The sequence below is a fragment of the Lissotriton helveticus genome, chromosome 5_1 (genome assembly GCF_964261635.1).
Source record: "Lissotriton helveticus chromosome 5_1, aLisHel1.1, whole genome shotgun sequence".
Classification (NCBI taxonomy): Eukaryota; Metazoa; Chordata; class Amphibia; order Caudata; family Salamandridae; genus Lissotriton; species Lissotriton helveticus.
In genome coordinates this window covers 713,147,468-713,168,570 of record NC_136065.1, presented here as the reverse complement: position 1 = coordinate 713,168,570, position 21,103 = coordinate 713,147,468, and the positions used below count along the sequence as shown (strand labels likewise).

The following is a 21,103-nucleotide window of genomic DNA, read 5'->3' as shown; positions in this document are numbered from 1 at the left end:
GGAGCCCAGGAGTAACCTTTTCATGCACTTATCACTGTGCCTGACATCCAGGTGTGAACGTCCAGTCACTCTCATAGCCTGTGTTTTGTGGGACTGCCAGATTTAGAGTCACTTCTGCTGTGACTGATTGTTTTCTGGGGAAAGGGCAGAGCAAAGGATTGCACACTTTAAAAGAAAGCAACCCTAGCACAAACATTAAAGACTTGGACCCTAAATCACATTTGGTGTCTGGAAATAGATAATAAGAAGGGGAGCTTGAGGCCTCTAAAATGGTCACCTGTCAAGCAGCCAATCCGGCTGTGCAAAGAGGAGAACCTTTGCAAGGATTCTGCCTATGACCAGGGCTGGGTAATAAGGCATGCCAGTCTCCCAGCTGGGTGAGTCCAGTGAGGGATCCTGGCAAGTGGATCCCGATAGTGAGGTGTGAAAAGGAGACTACCTCTGCAGCAATCAGGTGGTCTCCAATGTGCAGATTCAAGACACTAACCCTGTATGTCATAAGGGGCTGCCGTGAAGTTAGTCATGGCCAGCATCACTGTCTTGCTGATCTGGCTGTAAGCTGTGTGCGGAGTGAATTCTGCAACTCTGTAAGGCAGGTGAGGCTGGTGTGAAGATTACTGCCATGTCCATTGGGCCATAGCCTGTGTAAGGTCTGATCCTGTATGCCAGGTGGGGCCACCAGAAAGGACAAGGAATGTTTGCTGGTTCAAGCTGTCTTTGTGAGGAGAAACCACAGTGGTGACCCACGCTTGCCCCAGGCCCAAGTGAGGATCAGCACCGGAACAACCTACACCCACCTGCGGGAAGAATCGGAGGAATTTACCGTCTCACCAGAGGAAGCACAGTGGATGCCCAGCCTCTGCCCTGGCCAGCCGCAAGCTCTACTCCCCAACAGCTGCTGCTGGTACTCCATCCGTGCAGGAGTGGGTAAGACGGATTGCAGTGTCAGAAGGCCCTGGGGGAGCTTGGACCTGTACATAGCGCTTTATGCCCTGGAATTATTTTCACTTTTATCAGAGCCGAAGTGGGACTCCTGAGACTCAGGCTATTAGTGTGGTCTAACATGAATGTCGCCTCTAGATAATGGGGACCTGTACATAGCGCTTTGTGCCCTGGAATTATTTTCACTTTTATCAGAGCCGAAGTGGGACTCCTGAGACTCAGGCTATTAGTGTGGTCTAACATGAATGTCGCCTCTAGATAATGGGAATTTACCACTCGAGCTAGTGAGAGGGAAGTGGGGCCCAGGGACTGGCCTATTGAATGCTAAAACCCTAATTTCAGGGGCTGTGTGTATTGTTTTTGTATGTCATATTTCACTATGTATATAAATACTACTTTTTTCATAAAACAAAGTATTTGACTGGACAATCATTTATATTGCTGCTATTTGCTGTTCTTTGAGTTGTTAGCCCATGTTCACCCCCCTGTATCTACCTGCCCATACCTCCCAATGAGAAGCTTTGGACTGCTCATCCCGTGGTACTTCTGAGAGTCAAGCTCTGAAGGGGTCCTTCGTCCAGTTGCTCAAGACCCATAGTAGGCCAGACCTGGAATTATAAGGAGTAAAAAGCATCAACCCCCACAGTTCGGCTCATTAGTTCCTGCTTGCCCTGAGGTCCTCTGAACAGGGTTTTGACAGGGATATACAAGAGACATATATAAATATATGGATATATCTACATGTGCTATATCTTATAGCATGTGGTAGAGAGAACATGTGTGCAGCAATTGTAAAGTGCCAGGACCACAAGTGAGACTTCACGTAAAGAGGTTTGATGCAATTTGGTGAGTGATTTATCTGCTCCAACAAAGAGGTGCACTAGCGCTCTGATTGAGTGGCAGGAAGTTAGTGTGAAAGGGAGGCCTCCTCAAGTAAGAGTGCAACTGAGTGCCATCTGTGAAAGACAGAGGACCTCTGCAGTGTAGCATGACTGGGATACGATAAAGTTAAAGCAATTGTCATTAGTTGCCTTACCATATGTTGTTGGTAAAGGATCTTCTTCTCTGGAGAAGCAGCACCAATCTTCATTCAGAGGGTCTGACCAATCTGCATCCACCTTAAATATTTTGCTGAGTTTCTCCTTCTCTGTTACTCTAGGAGTTAAGTCCATGGTTAAGTCCCTCCCTGGCAAGGTCAGGCAGCTCAATACATCTAATGGAGTGATAATGGCAGGTCCAATCTTTACACATGCTCAGGACTTACTAGGTGTTCCTGTACTAGAAGGTTATCCCCTAGATGCTCCTGGTGGGACACTTGCTACCAAACCAGATTAGCCTCCAAGTGCAATTCAATGTGATGACTGTAAAAGAGACTGTTGAACGAACACCGGCGCCATTGTTATTTTGGCCCAACATGTATTTGCACTCAATTTATGATGCACCACAGAGCCTTAACCACTACTGAGAATGCAATACCTGTGGCACCTCAGATGTACTTGACAGTGAACACTGACTAAAATAATCATTGTCAGATTGGTACTAGAGTTGAGTTCCTGAGTATAGTCAAATTTTATCCAGGCACCTACCCTCCCTTCACAAATTTGCATTGTTCTGTGAAGCCTGTAAGACAAATACAGGTTTTGCCTCCCCAGTGTCCAATGTAAGTACATGTTTCTGTATATTTGTTTAGCAAAAACAAAGGCAAAAATCTGCAGGACATTGCACAGGGTGACAGGAATAATATATATATATTTTTAAATAGTGGAGGAGAGATAGGTTCCAGGAGAGGAAATGGATGGTGCTCCTTTTTTTTATAGCCAACTTTATTTTTTGCGACAATAAACTTTCCACCACCTCCAGCAGTTACTGATAGGCATTAAACAAAAAAATAAAAATAACTGCATTGTTACAGACAGGACATCAAGTACAATGAATGTTCCAATAAGAGTGTCACAGCGGGTCCAACCCAAACTTTAGATCCATTTCCAGCTGTCACTAGTTGACAATAAAGAAAAGAACAACAATGTTACAGACAAGGCATCAAGTCCAACATAAACACATACAATGAAAGTTCCAATACTAATGTCACAGTGCCCCCAACCCAAAGTAATTCCACCATTTACCCCAGAACTGAAGTGCTCCTTAAAGAGTTATCACTTATGCTCTTTTCTAAACTGAAGCAGTGTTTGGGTGGCAGTTATGGATACTGTGATGCCATTCTAGATCCTGATTGGATAAATGGAGAAGGCTGTTGGTTTAGTGTTCTGTCTCCCGGTATGTCGAGAGCCTGGGGAAGTGGTGAGAGTGTCAGGTAGAAAGGTAGGGTACCAGTCGTGAAAGTTTTATAGATTATAGAGATGGGTTTGACAGTGATCTGGGTTAGCATTCGTAGCTAGTGGTATTCAATTAGGGTAGGATTGATGATATCCTATTTCTTCAGGCCCTGATGAAGTGTTCTGCAATTAGCCCTTAAGGAGGGTAAGCTTGGAGTCTTTGAGACTCTGGAGCTGGGCATTGCCACCATCTACGTGTAAATGTATCTGAACTTGAAACTAGTTCTGAAGTGCATTGCTGTGAGAATTCATCACAAGATTATATAATGTTCTCTGGCCCTGATAAGCACAGTTAAAGCTAGGAGTAGGTGAAGTTTTAAACATTGCTCTCTAACTTCTGTGCCATGTGCAAAGTTTGCAGCATATGTTAAATTAACCCAACTTCATCTGCAGGAGAAGTTTCTCACAAAATGTTCATGAGTGCGTGTATGGAGGCATTCACAGGGCTGAGATTGGTGAAATGAACTTAAGGCACTATTATCTTGTTTACCTCAAACTCGTAGTGACTATCAAATAAATTCCACTATGGAAAGATGAACCAAGTTCTTGCCTGTAGTCTAGGACTTTTTCCATCACCAACTCCTGCTGCTACTATGGAGGGAGAGATGGGAGAATGAGGCAGTCAGCTATTGTCCTGGGGTTATGTCATCAAATAGGTAAAACCTGTGTGTGGTCCCGTATAATATGGGTCTAAAAAACATATAAACAGAACATATTCTGCAGCCTTCTGATGATCTCCATAGATGAGATATCTTGAGCGGACTGGCAATATGGTCCAAATAGATATATGTAAATATGTAAAAAAAAAAACAATCCACGAATATTAGAACCCACGCTGACGGCGGGAGTACTCTCCTTTTCCTGATTTTTTTTTACATATATCGGATTTTAAGTTACAATTTCGAAAATGGCACTTTTAGAAAGATAGCATTGCTTTGCTCTAACTATTTGATATCTGTTCCTGGGTCACACTTCTCTGTGTAGTTGGAATGTGTTTATTCCTCCCGGACAGCCATACAGTAAAGGAATTAGGAGTACCTAGATGGGCCATCAACCGGTAGAATGGAGGGCGGATATGGGCACAGCCCCACTTGCAACTGAATAGACTATGCTCTGTCTTCACACAAAGGACTTGTCACCCCTGCATTCTTCATACAGACAGCTAGGAGACAGAGAGGGGACACTGGAAAGTTCAAGCTCTCGAAAGAGAATTTTCTAGAAACTTCTCCCATTTCAAAGAAGGCACCGGGTATAAAAATGGGAATCTTATACTCACTCTCCAGTTCACTTTTTGGACCTGTAGAAGGGCTCTCAGAGGACTGTGTGCTGATGTGGCCTGCTGTGCACTCAACAAGGCTGCATTGAAACACCTTGTATTACTGCTTTGCTGCATCTCAAAGGACCGCTTTGTTGCCTGGAGCATGCCTTGAACCCTCAGAGGCCTGCCCCACTGCTTGGGCCCTGTTTAATCACTTGAACTCAGGACTACTGTGTGACTCTTCGAGCTAGTTGGCTGGCTTCCTGTTCAGAATATCAGGGACAGTAAAGGCTCCAACCATCTTGAACCTGCACCTGGACCCAGCCTTAGTGACTCCTGAGCCCCCAAGTGGTAGCCGTCTAGTACTGGACCCTTAATTGAGGTGTTAACGGTGCCCAAGTAGCCAAAATCCCAAAATGTTGGCTAAAAACTGCTCTGAGAACCGAGGGAAGAATGTGACCATCCTGCATGTCTATCCACCAAAGGTGCATCACCAGTCAGCGGCAGCTCCCACTATGTTCTTCTGTGCAGTAGCAATTCCTGTTCAGCGGTCCTCCAGGAACCCTTGTCGACTACATCCTCCATTTTCGTCCTGCTGGAGATTTTTAGCTTCCAAAAAGAGACTTAAGTGCGAATGAAGAAATCTTCACTGCAATTTCATCTAGCTTTTCCCCGGCAACGACGCATCCTCCTCGGACACCGCCTGCAGCCTTACCCTGCTAAACTTCTATCTTCTCAGAGATATGTTTTCGTCAAATTTCTTTTAAGTCCGAAGATAAGTGCGGACCTGGCCCAATCCACTTTTTATCCAATGACCTTTGTTGTGCAAGTAGATATGTATGCGTAATTATAGTTAGGTAACCAACAGGCAGACGGGCGGTCAGCAAGTGTTGGGGGAAAAAATCTAAATACCTAAATAATCCAGGTGCTACAAGGGGGGAAGGTGTGGTTACCGTACAACACCCACCTCGATCCACCTAAGCGAATCCAAAAAAACTGTGTATGTTGTGACCTATGACTAATAAGAAAAGTTTACAACTACTTGATATTTCCTGTTGCTGATCTGTTCAAGAATTTTTACTTCATTGAGAATGCCATTTAATCACTACCTCTTGCATTGTTACTTAAAGCAAAAACTAGGAATGTCTGTTGAAACTATTATTTGCATCTGTTTTGTCATCCCATAGAGGTGTTTTTCTGGATACTATTCTTCCTCGTGGAGTAGACAGCAGTATGAGGCCAACTATTGGTCAACGGATACGCCTTAGTGCAGGAGACATTGCTCAGGCAAAGAAATTATACAAATGCCCAGGTAAGTGCTTGTTTTATACTCATATTGTTGATTGTACACCCATTGGGTCTAGTCTTTGTACACTGTTTAATTACAGTGCGAGGATCAAAAACCCACATCTTCTCACCACATTTGCCAGTTAATGGAAGTGGGCAGACCATTATGTGTTTTTTAGTTTGCAAGTCCATATTGCAACCTTTTTTTTTGGTAAATATGTTTATTGAATTTTCATGCATAGACATGTCTTATCTATACAAATAACTTCAAGAGGCCTGTTGTCGGGCTATCATCATATTCTTTTCAATCCAAATTTAACAAGTCTGACCTGAGGGTGCGTTGTTACAGAAATAAACCTACAGACAAGTAGCTCCTTGTGCATTCCTCACGGGCCTGTCGATTTTCACCCTGGCCTAATACCCCTGCCTCAATCATCCATCAGTGTGGGCCATCTCTTCCGCCTCTTTTCATGGGCCCCAAGTCTTTTCAGACTTCTGAGGGCATCTCTTCATTTGGTATACTAGCCTTTCAGCCCTCCTTCACAAATCCATGTTGTCCTCCCACTCCTACATAGACCGCAGCCTTGCTTTTTCCCAGTATCTAATTAAATCCCTTTGTGCCACTATCAAGGCAACATTGCAGAAAAGAAGGGAGCAGCTGTCAAGGGAATGTTCTTCCCAAATACCTGGGTATACCAGTTGTGGGTGAGCGTCAATTTACAATCTAGTACAGCAGAGAGTCTATGGCCCACTTTACTCCAGTACTCTTAGACTCTCGGGCATTTCCACTTCGTATAGCACCTCTGACAACATCCCTGTTGGCCCTGACCATTCTCAGTTCTCCCCAACCAGAATAACCAGCTTCTAATGTAGTATGCCATGTAGCGCAACTTCATTTTATATTAACCACAAAACCCGCCCTGATTGCTACTCCTTCCAGGTACCAGCATGCCATCCCTCAGTCCTTGTCCTATAGGTTTCTTAGGTCACCATCCCATTTTTCTATCAGCATGTCTAGTGATGGGAGGCTATTTTGCAGGAGAATGGAGTAGATTTAGGATATTGCATGTTGCTTCTGGGGGCCCTTAGTACTCTGTATTCCTAGAACCTAGAGGGGACTTGTCTGCCTGTATTGTCACACTAAATCTCACTTCCTGATATAGCAGGAATTGGCAGCGCTGTCCGTTCATTTTCCTCCTGCGAATCCGTGGATGGGATCACATCCGCATCCCACCAGAAGCCCTAAGTTTGGATATTTCCAGTCCAGCCCATTTTTTATAGCCCTCCATCTCCCGTAGATCACTGATGTGCCAGATTACAACATCAGCTTTAAGGTTAGAACCCAAAAGGAAAAGGTTTCAAACCTCTGAAACCCATCTTCATATTCTGATTAAGGCTATTGCAACTAAAGATTATTCACCAGTCTAGCAGTGTGGCCATGAGCTTGTTGAGAACGGTCAATTACCAACACAATATGCTTTGAAAATACCCACGCAAGTAAGCAAACAATTTGCATATGGGCCAGGCACAGAAAAGCTGACAAGCTCCATTTCCTCAGAGAGGTGAAGCGTGCCACAAGATCCTCTGAAAGTATGATGGAAAAGAGGGCGATGCAAGCATCGATGTGTTGAAATACAGCAGGTTAGTAACTGTCATGTGAATTAACTCGAAAAAGGCACGATCCCACCGACAACTTTGTAGAGACGGTAATTCCTAATAAACTGCACTTTCAATTAGAAAGCAACAAAACAAGTGTCATTAATAAATGTAAGTGGATGTAAATGAGAGAGTACACATTTATAACATTGTGTTAGATTTATGAATAACCCTGAAAAGCTGTAATAGTGGACACATGTGAATGTCAAAGATATATGTGCTATTAACCCAGTCATGTAGTTGTCCTGATTTCTCCATCCTAACAATGTGATCAGTGATTAAATTAATTCAGCAAGGTATGGACAGCAAAAACAGCAGATGTGCCTGTTGGAGAGGCTGCTAATGGTGATGGCAGCTACTGTATTGGGATCTTTTTGTACTACACAAAGGAAAAGGTACCTCCTGTGTAATTACAGGTTCAAGAGAAGGGGGAAAACAGAAAATATAAGGAAAACCTCACGTCTGACCTATATTACTTTCTGATATACATATGCAAGACAAATCCCCAATATCAGTGTCATACACCAGGATTAATTCAATTTTTTTTGTTTTTATTTGTATGTGTTTTTTATATAATAAATATTTCTTTTTTATTATGTATGTCTTTAGTTTGCTGCTATTCTTCGTTCATTAATGTTCATTATTTACAAATACAAATATTAGTTGTACAGATAAACAAACAAATACCAATACACAGATCAGTGCTTCTAACTTCTTTGTGTGTGATGATTCTATACCATTCAGACATTTTGTGACAACACATAGACAAAAAATTGCCTTTGCATAGATAGAGTCTTTCAATGTCTTTATCTGCAACTGCTATAAGAACAAAGAGACCTGCAATACAACCTTAAAATCAATATACATATAAATATTTCACAAATAACCCCACACTCAACCAACAAATATTCATTCTCACCTATGAAACCATCTCACCCATATTACCATTCAATCACGAGAAAAGTCCAATAATGTCAGGGATCCTAGAAATATTGTTAGAGACAAACAAAATATCTTCCGTCTGTTGTTTGATTAGATCCCATCATATTCCACTGGTGTGATTCCCCACATATCTGATTGTGGTCAACACATGTTTCGGTGGAAAGTCAATTCAACCACCTTCATCAGGACCAAATTGAATCACGTAAATCTCAAAAGTGGACGGGGTTTATCTGTAAAGTAATAACAGAGAGCAATGGTTTTAAAATACACTATATATGGGGACTGTCAAAGCTAATCACAATTCGGGAAACAATTATTTTTAATATTTTTATATACACACTATAACTAAAACCCGTTCTATTTTATCAAACATAAGCGACAAGAGTTGTGCCCCCCAGTTGGGGTCCTATTTGTGTTCAAAACATGCATCCCACCTGTAGGCATGCAGCCTTATGCCATGCAACTATGTGAAGATGGATCAAGGATTAACCAAAGGTGGAAGTGATTAAAGAGGAAGTATCCTTCACCAAGAATCGGAGCTTGATATATTCTATAGATTTGAGTGAAATATAGTGAAGATAGAGGCGTGCATTATCATTAAAGGTGTTTTGCATCTTGGTCTTGCCAAACCTTGCATCATTTTTGGGTTTTGACTTTATTCTTTGTGATTGACGGGACAAAGCTACAAGATGTATAAGGACCTTGTATCGTTTATTCCACCAAGCGCTGTGCTATTTCTTTCTGTAAATAAATGGTCAAAATAAATGTAATGTCTGTATCCTGTCATAGAACATCTGTTCGGATGACATCTGTGTAAGAACCCTTACCCTGTTATAAGATACAAGTTGTTTGTCAGACTACAGCCGTTGTCTGACGTTCTAGTCCCGAACTACGTATGGCAACATATTTTCATTCAGTCAGCCCTCATAAGTTGATTAAGCGTTTGTAACAAGATAATGGAAAGGACCATTTCGTAAAGACCTTAAGAGGTATGGACACGGCTCCTAAATAATTGTATGTTGTCTGATGCAGCGAGTGGAGCATGCAATCCAGACAGCCCACAGCAGTTTCTGAAATGATCAAGCAAGTCTTCAGTGTGTGCTCTTACCTTATCTCCTATCATTTATTGTTAGCCCACTTGCTGATCATCCCGACTGTCAGCCAGGATCCACAGAAAGGAAGAGCTTGAAGCTACCACTTATTAAAGTGCTTTTTATTATGTTGCCCAAGTCTGTTAATCTAATTTCCCTCACCCAGGGCACAAGTAATAATGGTAATTCTGCTCTTTGAAGTGGATGCTGTCAACATGTCGGAGTTTTATAAAAAACCTTCTGAGCAGCTGGTAAATATCTGCAAGGATTCCTGAGGGAAGGAGAGTGTGGAACAGGTCTGGCATGGAATGGGGCAATGTTGCCTGTTGGGAAGCTCCCCATGCCTTGACAAGCATCAAGGTGCAGTAGAATGGACCCTGGCTGCAATGCATCCCTTTCCCAGTGCAATTTACTGGCCTGAAATTTCCGTCCAGTAAAATGAGGTCTATGTTCCAGCACTTAAGAAAACAATAACACCTACTTTTCTATTTTAATTGTTTCCTCTTTATCTCTGTGAAATTCTAAGTGGCACGTACCTCCAAATAAAAATAACGTTTTACAATTGTTAATGCCATTCTTTTCTTTGACACCCAGCCTTGGCTTGCTGCAAGTTTATCTTCCACTTATCAGGGCCGGACTGGCTACCGGGCAGTTGTGTGTGCTGCCGAACAGGGGATGATTTCGTTGATGGGGACCTGAGTGTGCAAAACGAAATTCCTTTTGCTTTTTTTATTTCAAAGCGCACGCAGGTCCCCATCAACGAAATAAGCCCACACCACAGAGAAATTAGCCCCCAGCTCGGCAGCACACACAACTGCCCGGTAGCCAGTCCGGCCCTGCCACTTATGTTCTGTATCTGGCATTAATACATTTTTTCTAGTTCTTCTTTCTCCGTATTGTGTGCTGTAATACCGGAGAACTATGATGCTTGCTAATTATTATGTAATTGAAACTGTCAACCAGGGTCTGTTGTTGCTTTCTGGAGAATTGTTTTGTATTTAACCTGTGAAGTTTCAGAATGGTATTGGGTATTTTGTTGACATGGTCTCTAGTCTTTGCATTGTTTTTGTTCACAGAATTATCTTATTCTTCACCGTTCTGGTTCTCTTGTTGATAAGGTATATGTTGCATTTCGACTCTAAAGCATACCTTTATATTTTGTGATGAATATTTCGACGTTAGAGGTATTTGAAGGTGATTACGCTACATTTAGTCCTTGTCTTCCCCACTAAATTCTTTTAAAAAAACAAAACTTCTAACTTTGGAACTCTATTTTTCTACGATTTGATTTGACTTTTTTCCAACATTTTGGCACACAGTAATCTGCTTAAAGTAGAATTATTCTTGGAGAACAAGAATTCTTTGAATACTTCCTAGAAACAATATTGACCTTATCCACAAATCAAAACAGTTTATATATTCTGCTATAAGATGGTCTCGACTTTTTCTTCTGTACCTAAACCCATACCTGATAGTAATGGAACTACAGATGAGGAGGTAGACGTAAACTAAATTTTACTACAGAACAGAACTAATTCTGATTGGAAAAAATGGTTAATCTGGCTCACAGACACGAATAACTGTCAAGATAGATTCCTGAACAAGACACAAGGGTTTACAGTAACTAGGCCAGATCCAAGATATGTCCAGAGGCAACATCCAGGGATATTAACAACTTACAGTGCAGGAAAACTGTATCCCATGGACACAAGAAGAATTAGATCATAAGGCAAAAGGAAGTTCTGGTCCAATAGCATTAGAAGTTTGTAAAAAGGAAAACTGTACATTAGACACCCATCAACATATTACGACAAAATATTTGTGGGTGAAGTGATTGTGAACACATTTTTTTAATTGAGGAGTCAATAAGAAAGGCGGTATTAGATAATTTGACCATCGTTCTGAGGTTCCCTGGCTTTCGGGACCGGACTCCATTTTGTTTACGTTGTTTGCGACGCCATTTTGTGTTGCCCTCACGTAGGCCATAGGGATAAACGAACGAATGAAGTTGCATGGGCCTCGTTGTCCATGTAAGCATTTAACGTGGGCCTTTTCGACTTACGAGTGAACTGTAAGATGCTGACCCCGTCACCTGAAACTGACCCCTTCATGAAGCCAGTTTCTTTAGCAGATCTTGTCTGGAATTGCCAATCAATGTTCAGGATATCGTTAACTTTTAGTTTCTTGCACATATCTTATCCTACTCAACATCTGAATTGTATCTTTTCTTTACAACTTTTTATTACATGGGTAGTGCTTTCAATTATGGGTTTGTCCGGCTTTTGGTAATCGAATTTGGGACAGTCCTAATAATTAACTTGTGGGGTTGGTACGAGGTAAAGTGAGCTTTTTGGAATGTAATAATGTATAGAAATGTGTTTCCATTGGTCAGAATTTGCCGCAGTGGGTGTGCATTCGTAAGTGTCTGAAAATTGCATAAAAAGTGGTGTCTTGCTCTACGAATTTGAGCAGTCTCCTGAGTTGTACACCGTGTTGTATTGCTTGGTTTACTGTTACTAGCTGCAGCTAATAAATTTGATCTCTGACGCCACCTAGAAGTATTCCGTGTCTCTGTTTGCCAGGACAGGGGAACTCGAAGACATCGGGCGTGTCCCTGACGCCGCTGGTTTCTGAAAGACCCGGTTCTTCAGTACCTAATGTATATTTTGTGTGTGGAAAGAATGCGTATGTGAAATTACTTAAGAATTGGTATGGTACATGTTATCTGGCAGTGGAATTTCCTAAAATATTTCATGTGGATGATTTATGGCCTTTAGAAGGAAAATGGCCTCACAGAGGGAAATGTGGTGCAAGTGCTGGAGAAATTATTGGAGATGTATTTGGAGCTATGATACCTAGTGTGGGTGTGATTATAGTGGATAAGCTCTCCATGAATGCAGCCCAAATCCTGCTACTTGTTGATGGAGAGATGGTCTCGATCAGGGCTATGGTTCTTCAGAATTGTCTTGCTTTAGATGTCCTATTAGCAAAAGCTGGAGGAGTCTGTCAATTATTGAAAGTTCAACAACGCTGCACGTATATTCCTGACAATACAAAAATATATTAGTAACATCTCTGAGATACACCAAGATTTACGTGATTTGTCTGCAGATGGGATTTGGGAACAAATTGGCAAAGGGTGTGGGAAGGTTGGAAGCTGGTTTGGTAATCTAGGACAAGGGATAATGGGATAGATCTTGAAACCCGTCATAATAGCAGTTATTTGTATCATTGTGTTATTGGGAGCCATCATAGCTTATAAATGGCAAAGGGCACAATGAAAACTCCTTGAAGAAATAAGAGCAGCAGTTAGAACGACTGGAGGACAATCTTTATCTGCATCTGAAAGGGTTAGAAAGATTTAGACTAGGACAGCAAGCTATAACTTCTGTTTAGGTTGTTCACTTCTACAAGGAGAAATTTATGAGAGAATAGAATGTTGGCGTTATGACACTAGTCATAAGAGGGGGACTGATAGAGCGCTTACATCACTCTAAATTGTATGAGTGCATTATACTCATGGTTCAAACGCACTCACATGTATTTTTATCTTGTGCAGGATTTACATGTATTAGAGACACTATCATTCCTGTATGCATAATGTGCAGGATGACATTATATTTGTATAAATGTAACTGTGCGTCGTTTAAGTTGCCTGCATTTTAGGCCCAACATCATAGGTTGTTTTTGATATTCTCTCTGGTTGCTCAATAATTAATTAAATGAATCCTTTTTGTAGAGGCAAACAGTATGTTCTCATCCCACTGCAGGTGCAAGAATTCGACCTTGTGATTCTTAGATTTAAGGAGATTCCCGGAATGTCTTTGAAGATGACTGGAAAACGAAAAGGAAGGATGCCTCTTGTGTCTGACTGCTCTAAGCATCAAGGTCACAGAATAGGAGCTGAACAACACAGCTTTTGTGGAAAAATAGAAAAAAGGGGCAAACTGGAAAGTTTTAGATGATGTATTGTAGGCGAAAGACTGTCTTTTGGTATGATGCGCAGGGACAGCAAATCAGACGTCTACATTTTTGGAGGAGGAGCATCTTAAGAGCGAGCTCCATAACCTTAAGCTATCTGACCCATTTGACGAGAGTAATTCTTAGGAAGTCTACACGTGCTGACACCTTTGGGAAATGATATGGGGGAAATAGGCAGGATCCTCAATGAGAGTAGTGTAGCGAATCCAGAGTTCATAGAACGCTGTGTGCAAGCAAAGCGTCAACATTCGTTGGCAGTGCTGATGGAAGTGTCAGACAAATATCCAACACGCATTCCTCTCCACAAAGCAGGCATCGTAGAACAGGTAAGATGCAATCTTACAAGATTGGTCTGACCGAAAGGAACCACGTGGTATTCAGATCTCTCAAACGAGCCAAGCTCAGAATCTGTGTTATGCGCTCACGATACTGCATTACCAGAAGAGTGTTCTCCATGGTAATCTGGGTATCGCTGGTGACTGGACTTGCCATAACGGAGCAGAAGGAACACAAATAGTATCCCTGCTACGAGTCTGTCACGAGGACGAGCTCCCTGTCCTGGACGGACGGGGCGTACCTACTAACTTCTGTCCATTTCCGCCCCGTCCGCAGGATCCCTTTGATGTGGCATGGAGTGGGTCTGCGCTGCCTTCGCTGCCTCCGCTGTTGGCCCTCCCTTCTCTGACGTCAGGGGGGAGTCCCCTGACGATTCCGCCGTTCAACCTATCCGGTGTGGCCTCGTCATCACCAACGGCCCTATCAGAGGAGCCGGAGGAGAATAAGGAAGTGCTGGGGATTCCTACATGCGCGGTACCTGATGGGAAGACGCCGACCCGCGAGGAGAACGCCGACGCCGAGGAAGACGGAAGGAGAGAAGAGCCATCGCCGGTTTCGCCGAAGGAGAGACGCGACAAGCCAGGAGGCCCACGGACCCACGAGCCGCCCTGCCACACTTCCAGGGGAGAAGTGTGGCTAACCAAGGTATGAGGGCGTCTACAGGGGTTGTTCACTGCACGGGGTGGGACGGGGTAGGACGAGGGTGGCCACGGAGCCCCGCACGTTCTCCTAAAGCACATGGTCATAGCAACGCTGAGTACAAGGTGGTGGAACCTGGTGATCCCTCACTTCCCCTTCCCCCCTCTCATGCTTGTCCCTTGGCCACACCACTAACGAGGCTCTCCTGTGTCTCTTTTCTCCCTGACTGTATCCGGAGCCGTGAAGCCCCAGGAAAGGGAAGACGGGACCCTGCTGTACACCTTCCCAGCGCAAGACGCCTCCGAGGCAGGAGGAACCCTTTGAGTGGACCGAGACTCTGCCCACGGGCAAGCCCCTTCTATTGTCAATAAAGGACTTGTTTGGACTGCACTTTTGGTTGAGTCCTTCCTTCCCCGGCCCCTCTGTCACAGAGTCCCAAGACGAGAACACAGAGTGTACGAAGTTTGGAAAAATGCCTAGGACTGCTTCAAAGGGTGCTAACAGTCCCAAAATTCAGTCTTAAATACATGCACAATACCACTGGTATCGGACATGTTTAAGATACGACCTAACATTTCTGCAAAATGTATGGGGCAGTTTGTTGATAATAGGGCATGTATCTCTGCAGAGGACCTTGCAACTTGCAGATCATACGTCTCTCTGGACGAGGTCAGTGGCACAGTTTTTTGTAAAAGAATGGCTTTCATTCTGCTTAAAGTAACAATTCGTATAGAAGAGATGTTCACTGAAGAGATGTTCAGTGAAGGCCATAGCGGCGACTCCCCGTCTGTCTTACTTTTAGGAAACAATACTTGCATACAACAAGTGACCCTGGCTGACACACTGACGAGATAGGCAATTCCTGGCATCATTCCACAACAGCTGTGATCATTCAACATTATGTAGCTCCCATTGGAAAGCTGCCTAAAATTGGATCTATCACTGCTGCCGTGGAACCCTGCAGGTGGCACGATAAGTTGGTTGAAGAACCATCGCAGGCTCCATGTAAATTAATACCCTGACAAAGAAGTGTACCGCTCAGTGTGGTTTTGCAATTTTTGCCACTAAGAAATACCTCCTTTTCCCCACTCCAACATTTGTGTGTGTATGGTAATTCCCAGGTCGACTTTATGTATTTTTTACCCAACCTTTTATACAGGCCTGCTGGTATGTGTTCAAGCAATACTGAAACTGGAAAATCATCACTGGTATCGTGATGGTGCCATGTATTATCCATTCCATGACTGGTTTCTCAGAAACAGTTAATGGTAATCTTTCCAGTTTTTCTATGCTCAGCACTGTATAGTTTGCTCCCCTCTGTGCCAAAGAGATTTGTTTATCTGTAAGGTTAAATCCAGTAAACAATGATGTGGTATTGATTAGACGCCTAGGCACATAGCCTGAATGAAGATTTTGTAACGTCCAGCCTAGCAACATTATAGAACGTAATTGAGACTGTCCATGTTGTAACATGAGCAAGTCCTGTTCCATTTTGTCTATGGCAGATGATACAATGCTGTCCAAAGAATACATTCTGGATGACCGAGTTGTTAACCCATTGTCAACTACAGAGAGAGCTTTCTCTAAATTAATACGATCATTTCTCATATTCGTTCTGCAGTTTCCATTTGCGTGACTTTCCAGGCTTCATTATAAGCAGCGTAAATACCGGCGTATATGAAACGTTTATGACATGGTTTACGAGGTCCTAGCAAGAAGTCTCTTAAATCAACGCCAACTTTAAGTAAAGTTAAGTGTTGTGTTATATTTTTGAGTGTGGATTTTTGTAGCCACTCAAGGCACAGTTTTCCTACACTGTAAGTTGGTATTATCCCTGGATGGTGTCTCTGGACATATCTTGGATCTAGCCTAGTTACTGTAAACCCTTGTGTCTTGTTCAGGAATCTATCTTGACAGGTATTCGTGTCTGTGGGCCAGATTAACCATTTTTTCCAATCAGGATTAGTTCTGTTCTGTAGTAAAATGTAGTTTACGTCTACCTCCTCATTTGTAGTTCCCTTACTATCAGATGTGGGTTTAGGAATGGACGGGTTGTTTAAATCTTTTATCTTAGCCAGACCAAGACAAGATGTCTGTTGAACAGTTTCATTTAAAAACATTATTTGTTCTGGGATGATGCAGGCTTTGAATAAGGCTTCTAAACCTTGTACCTGCCAGTCTTTTGTTCCTCAGACAGTTTTTTTCTCAATTTTATCTTTCAAAAAGTCAAAACCTAATGTGGAAAATGGAGCATAAAAGGCCGCTGAATAAATTTGTTTTGTATCGGTCACCATACTTTTCATTCCTGTCTTATTAACATTTTTAAAATAGAATGTTTCTGCATTTGTGACATTAAAACATGAGAAGTATGGACATTTTTCATAAAATGTTTTTGAGCTACCCTATGGTGGCATCAGACAATGTTCCCATCTATATATATATATATATTGGAGAGGGGCGCTGATGAAGGAGGAAACTCCGAAATGCATTCGCCTACGGCTTGCCGAAAATAAAGTGCTTCTTCAATTCCCTACGGGTCACTGCCTTTTCTTTTGAGGAGGATTTGTTTATATATATATATATATATATATATATATATATATATATATTCATTGAAAAAACCATAGGTTATAGACCATATATAGTTAGGAATTAGCATTTACAAAACCTTGAAAATTCACTGAAAAAACCATAGGTTATAGACCATATATAGTTAGGAATTAGCATTCAAAAAACCTTATTTTACTCACACAAAACCAATGAAATTCCATATATAGTTAGTTGTACTAACTATATATCGCGCACCCGCAATCCACTGCTGATCATGTCACATATTACATCATTCATGACATGGTCAGTGACATCACTGATGACATCACTGATGACATCTCAAATGACATCACTGATGACATCTCAAATGACATCACTGATGACATCACTGATGACATCTCAAATGACATCACTGATGACATCACTGATGACAACATCCAGTGACTGTATTTTTCTGTAAAGTTAAAATATGTCTTACATATTGAAGAATGAGTGGATGTATAAGTGTCTGGATGAAGGATTTAGTAGGTGCATGACTGACTGTATGAGTGAGTGGTTAAATGTGTCTCATTGAGTGCATGGGTTAGTGACTAAACTGTCTTAATTTGTGCATCATTATGTCTGTTGTTCTGTAAACTGCTGCATGTGTTGATCAGTAGCTATATGAGTAACTATATGGGTTATTGATTGGTTGCCCAAGCATTTGTATGGGAAACTGAGAGTGTGTGTGGGTGGCTGGGAAGGTGTATGACTCTGTGCATAATGTATGGGTTCAAAAGTGCATGTGGAAACAGCTGTATGGGTGGTTGACTGTGTGCATGACTGTATTGGTGAGTGAATGGATATCTCAGTGCTACATGTCAAAGTAAGTACATATGTAAAACACAGTACATGTGAGAGTTGACATATATAAATAACTGTGCATAAGAGCCAGTGAATGTGTGAGTGGCTGTATGGATCATTGTGCTCTTGTATCCAGGATTGTATAAGTGAGTAAATATGTTTAGTATATGTTTGAATAAGTAAGGTGTGTTTAACTGTATAGTTAAGGAAATGGAGGTGTGATTGATTGTTTGCATGACTGACTAGGTGTGTGTGTAACTTCATGGATGAGTGACAATCTGCGAGTCTGTGTTTACACTGAGTGTATCTAAGGTTATATTAGAGTCTGAAGAGGTTCATCGTATTATCACATGAATGATGTCATCAGTGATGTGATCAGTAATGTCAAATGAGATGTCATCAGTGATGTCATTTGAGATGTCATTTGAGATGTCATCAGTGATGTCATTAGTGATGTCATTAGTGATGTCATTTGAGATGTCATCAGTGATGTCATCAGTGATGTCATTTGAGATGTCATCAGTGATGTCATCAGTGATGTCATTTGAGATGTCATCAGTGATGTCATCAGTGATGTCATTTGAGATGTCATCAGTGATGTCATCAGTGATGTCACTGACCATGTCATGAATGATGTAATATGTGACATGATCAGCAGTGGATTGCGGGTGCGCGATATATAGTTAGTACAACTAACTATATATGGAATTTCATTGGTTTTGTGTGAGTAAAATAAGGTTTTTTAAATGCTAATTCCTAACTATATATGGTCTATAACCTATGGTTTTTTCAGTGAATTTTCAAGGTTTTGTAAATGCTAATTCCTAACTATATATGGTCTATAACCTATGGTTTTTTCAATGAATTTCATTGGTTTTTTAAAAGCTAATATCTATAGCTGTAAAATGTATTCTTCTTTAAATCCAAAAATATATTTTATATGTTTATTAATAATTTTTTTTAAATATTTTTTTTGTTTCGCTCCCGGTCCGCGAACCGGGAAGCTTCCCGTTAGCTCAATTTGATTCCGCGATCCGGTCCGCGAACCGGTAAGAAATCAACATAGTGACGGTATCGCGTTGCCGCGTAATGCGTCTTATGACGTACTGCGTTAGCGCACCCGGAAGTGCCCCGGGGCGCGGACCGAGGCGCGAAACGCAGCTCCCCGGAAGCGATCCGCGGCGCGAAAGCGCGACGTATCCCGTTGCCGCGAAATGCGTCTTGTGACGTATCGCGTTAGCGCACCCGGAAGTGTCCCGGGGCGCGGACCGGGGCGCGAAGCTTAGCGACCCGGAAGCAAACCGGGGAGCATTCCGCAGCGCGTAACATGAGCGTGAGAGGTCATGTGACTTGTTAATAAAACTTTTCATTGGTTCATTTCACTTTTAGTTTCATAATTATGGAAGGCTAGGTCAGGTGACCTAAAAATAACACTTTTCATTGGTTGAGAAGTATTGTTTTTTCCAAATGATGAAAACCCCTCCTTCTTTCCTCACTCTGACTTTCATCATTGTGAGAGGAAGACCTATTTTGCTTGTTGGAAGACCTATTTTGCTTGTGTGAAAATGGCTTCATTGGTTGCTTCAGCTGGTGGACCCCCACCACCACCTCCACCTCCTCATGGGAAGAGAGGACCACCTCCCCAGGTGATTACCAACACTGAGGAGGAAGATGCAGAAATGGATGAGGAGGGAGAAGAACCACAATTCCTGGAAGAGTTGCCCCGGGTTTCCAGAAAGAAAGCCAGTTTCATCTGGCAGTTTTTTTCGATGCCTCGTGGACAAAAAAAAGTCAACGCGAGGTATGTCACCTGCCTCATATGCAAGGAACAATTGTCCAGAGGGACGGACAAAAAATACAGTTATGGTAATCACACCATGCATAGGCACATGACGAGGAAACATCCCCTAAATTACAGCCGGGCGGAATTAAGGGATATGCTGGACAATCCTAGACCAACTCCTGTGGCCAGACCAACAATACCGGTTTCTTTAACACCAGAGGAGGCACGGGAAACTGTGCCAAATATCCAACAAAATTTTGGGCATATGATACATTTATGTATGCACTGTCGTGCATTATTAGCTTGTGGCAACATGAGCATCAATGCACTCAACCTTGCATATGAACACCATGATTGCCCTAACCGCCCCCAGTAATTTTTTTTTGCTCCTGTTGAGCCCTTTTCAACGCCTGTTTTTTGTTGTTCCCCCCCCCAAAAAAACCAAAAAAAATATAAAATCGTTCAAAAAATACAAAAAAAACAAAAAATGTTCTAAAAATAAAAAAAATATATAAAACAACAAAAATATTTAAAAAAAAGTTCTTTTCAGAACTACCTTCCCTTTCAAAAAAAATTGCTACAATGTTTAGCACTCTGGCAAGCTCTATTTCTTTTGGTTCGCTCCCGGGTTAGCTTCCCGGTACGCGGACCGGGAGCTAACCCAAAAATTTTTTTTTTTTTTTAAAAGTGTAAGTATAAGGAAAGTAAACAGAGAGTGATGTTAAAAGAAAGACAGCTATAGGGAGTAAAGAAGAGATACTGTTTAATAGATCTATTTACCGAAGAAAAGACAGAAGAGGGTATAATTGTGAAAAACAAAATAGATAACGAAGTGAAAGAAAAACAAGCATTGGCATAGCCAATAGGTCTCGCCTTTGGGACCTTCTAAGTATTTAGTTATGCAGCATAATATCCTTGGTGCAGCAACATCAACTGTTGCATGGCTAAACACGTATAAGGTCCCAAAGGCGAGACCTATTGTCTATGCCAATGCTTGTTTCTTAAGTAGTATTGCAATACGTCTGACTCTTCCATGTGAAAAGATCTTATCTTGTGCTCTAAAGATTGCTAAAGTCTCGACAGAGAACAGGCTAGGCTGTAAGTAGGGTAAATTGCGCTTGGTGATCTGTTTGAGGGAGCGTCTGCTTTGCCTGGTGTCTTTGGAGAGCAATTTTGATTGGTATACTGGACAATGTTAGTTTTATTGGTCCAGTAGACAATTAAACTGCTGCATGACCACACTGTGTGATCCTGGGCACACTTTACAAATCCTACCTACCATCCAGCGGCTGAAGTGCAAATTGTAAAACCTGATAGCTGGGCACAATTACAGTGTCATTGCAGGCACACCCTGTGTGATCTTGGACATTTATCACATCTCAAAGTACTTTTAAATGCTTGAGCTTGGGATAAACCCTAGAAAAATACTCTCATGCATTTGACCTACCCAGGTGTTTGCTGC

The 21,103-nt window shown here is 42.0% G+C and overlaps 1 protein-coding gene across 1 annotated transcript in view; it reads left to right on the top strand.

The window, feature by feature from the left end:
• The window catches only part of TLL2 (tolloid like 2), a 2,328,887-nt gene that overhangs the window by 1,267,903 nt on the left and 1,039,881 nt on the right, over positions 1-21,103 (top strand). The window contains exon 8 of the mRNA XM_078643121.1: positions 5,721-5,845. Within this exon, the coding sequence (XP_078499247.1) occupies positions 5,721-5,845 (125 nt within the window). The remainder of the gene's footprint in view (positions 1-5,720; positions 5,846-21,103) is intronic.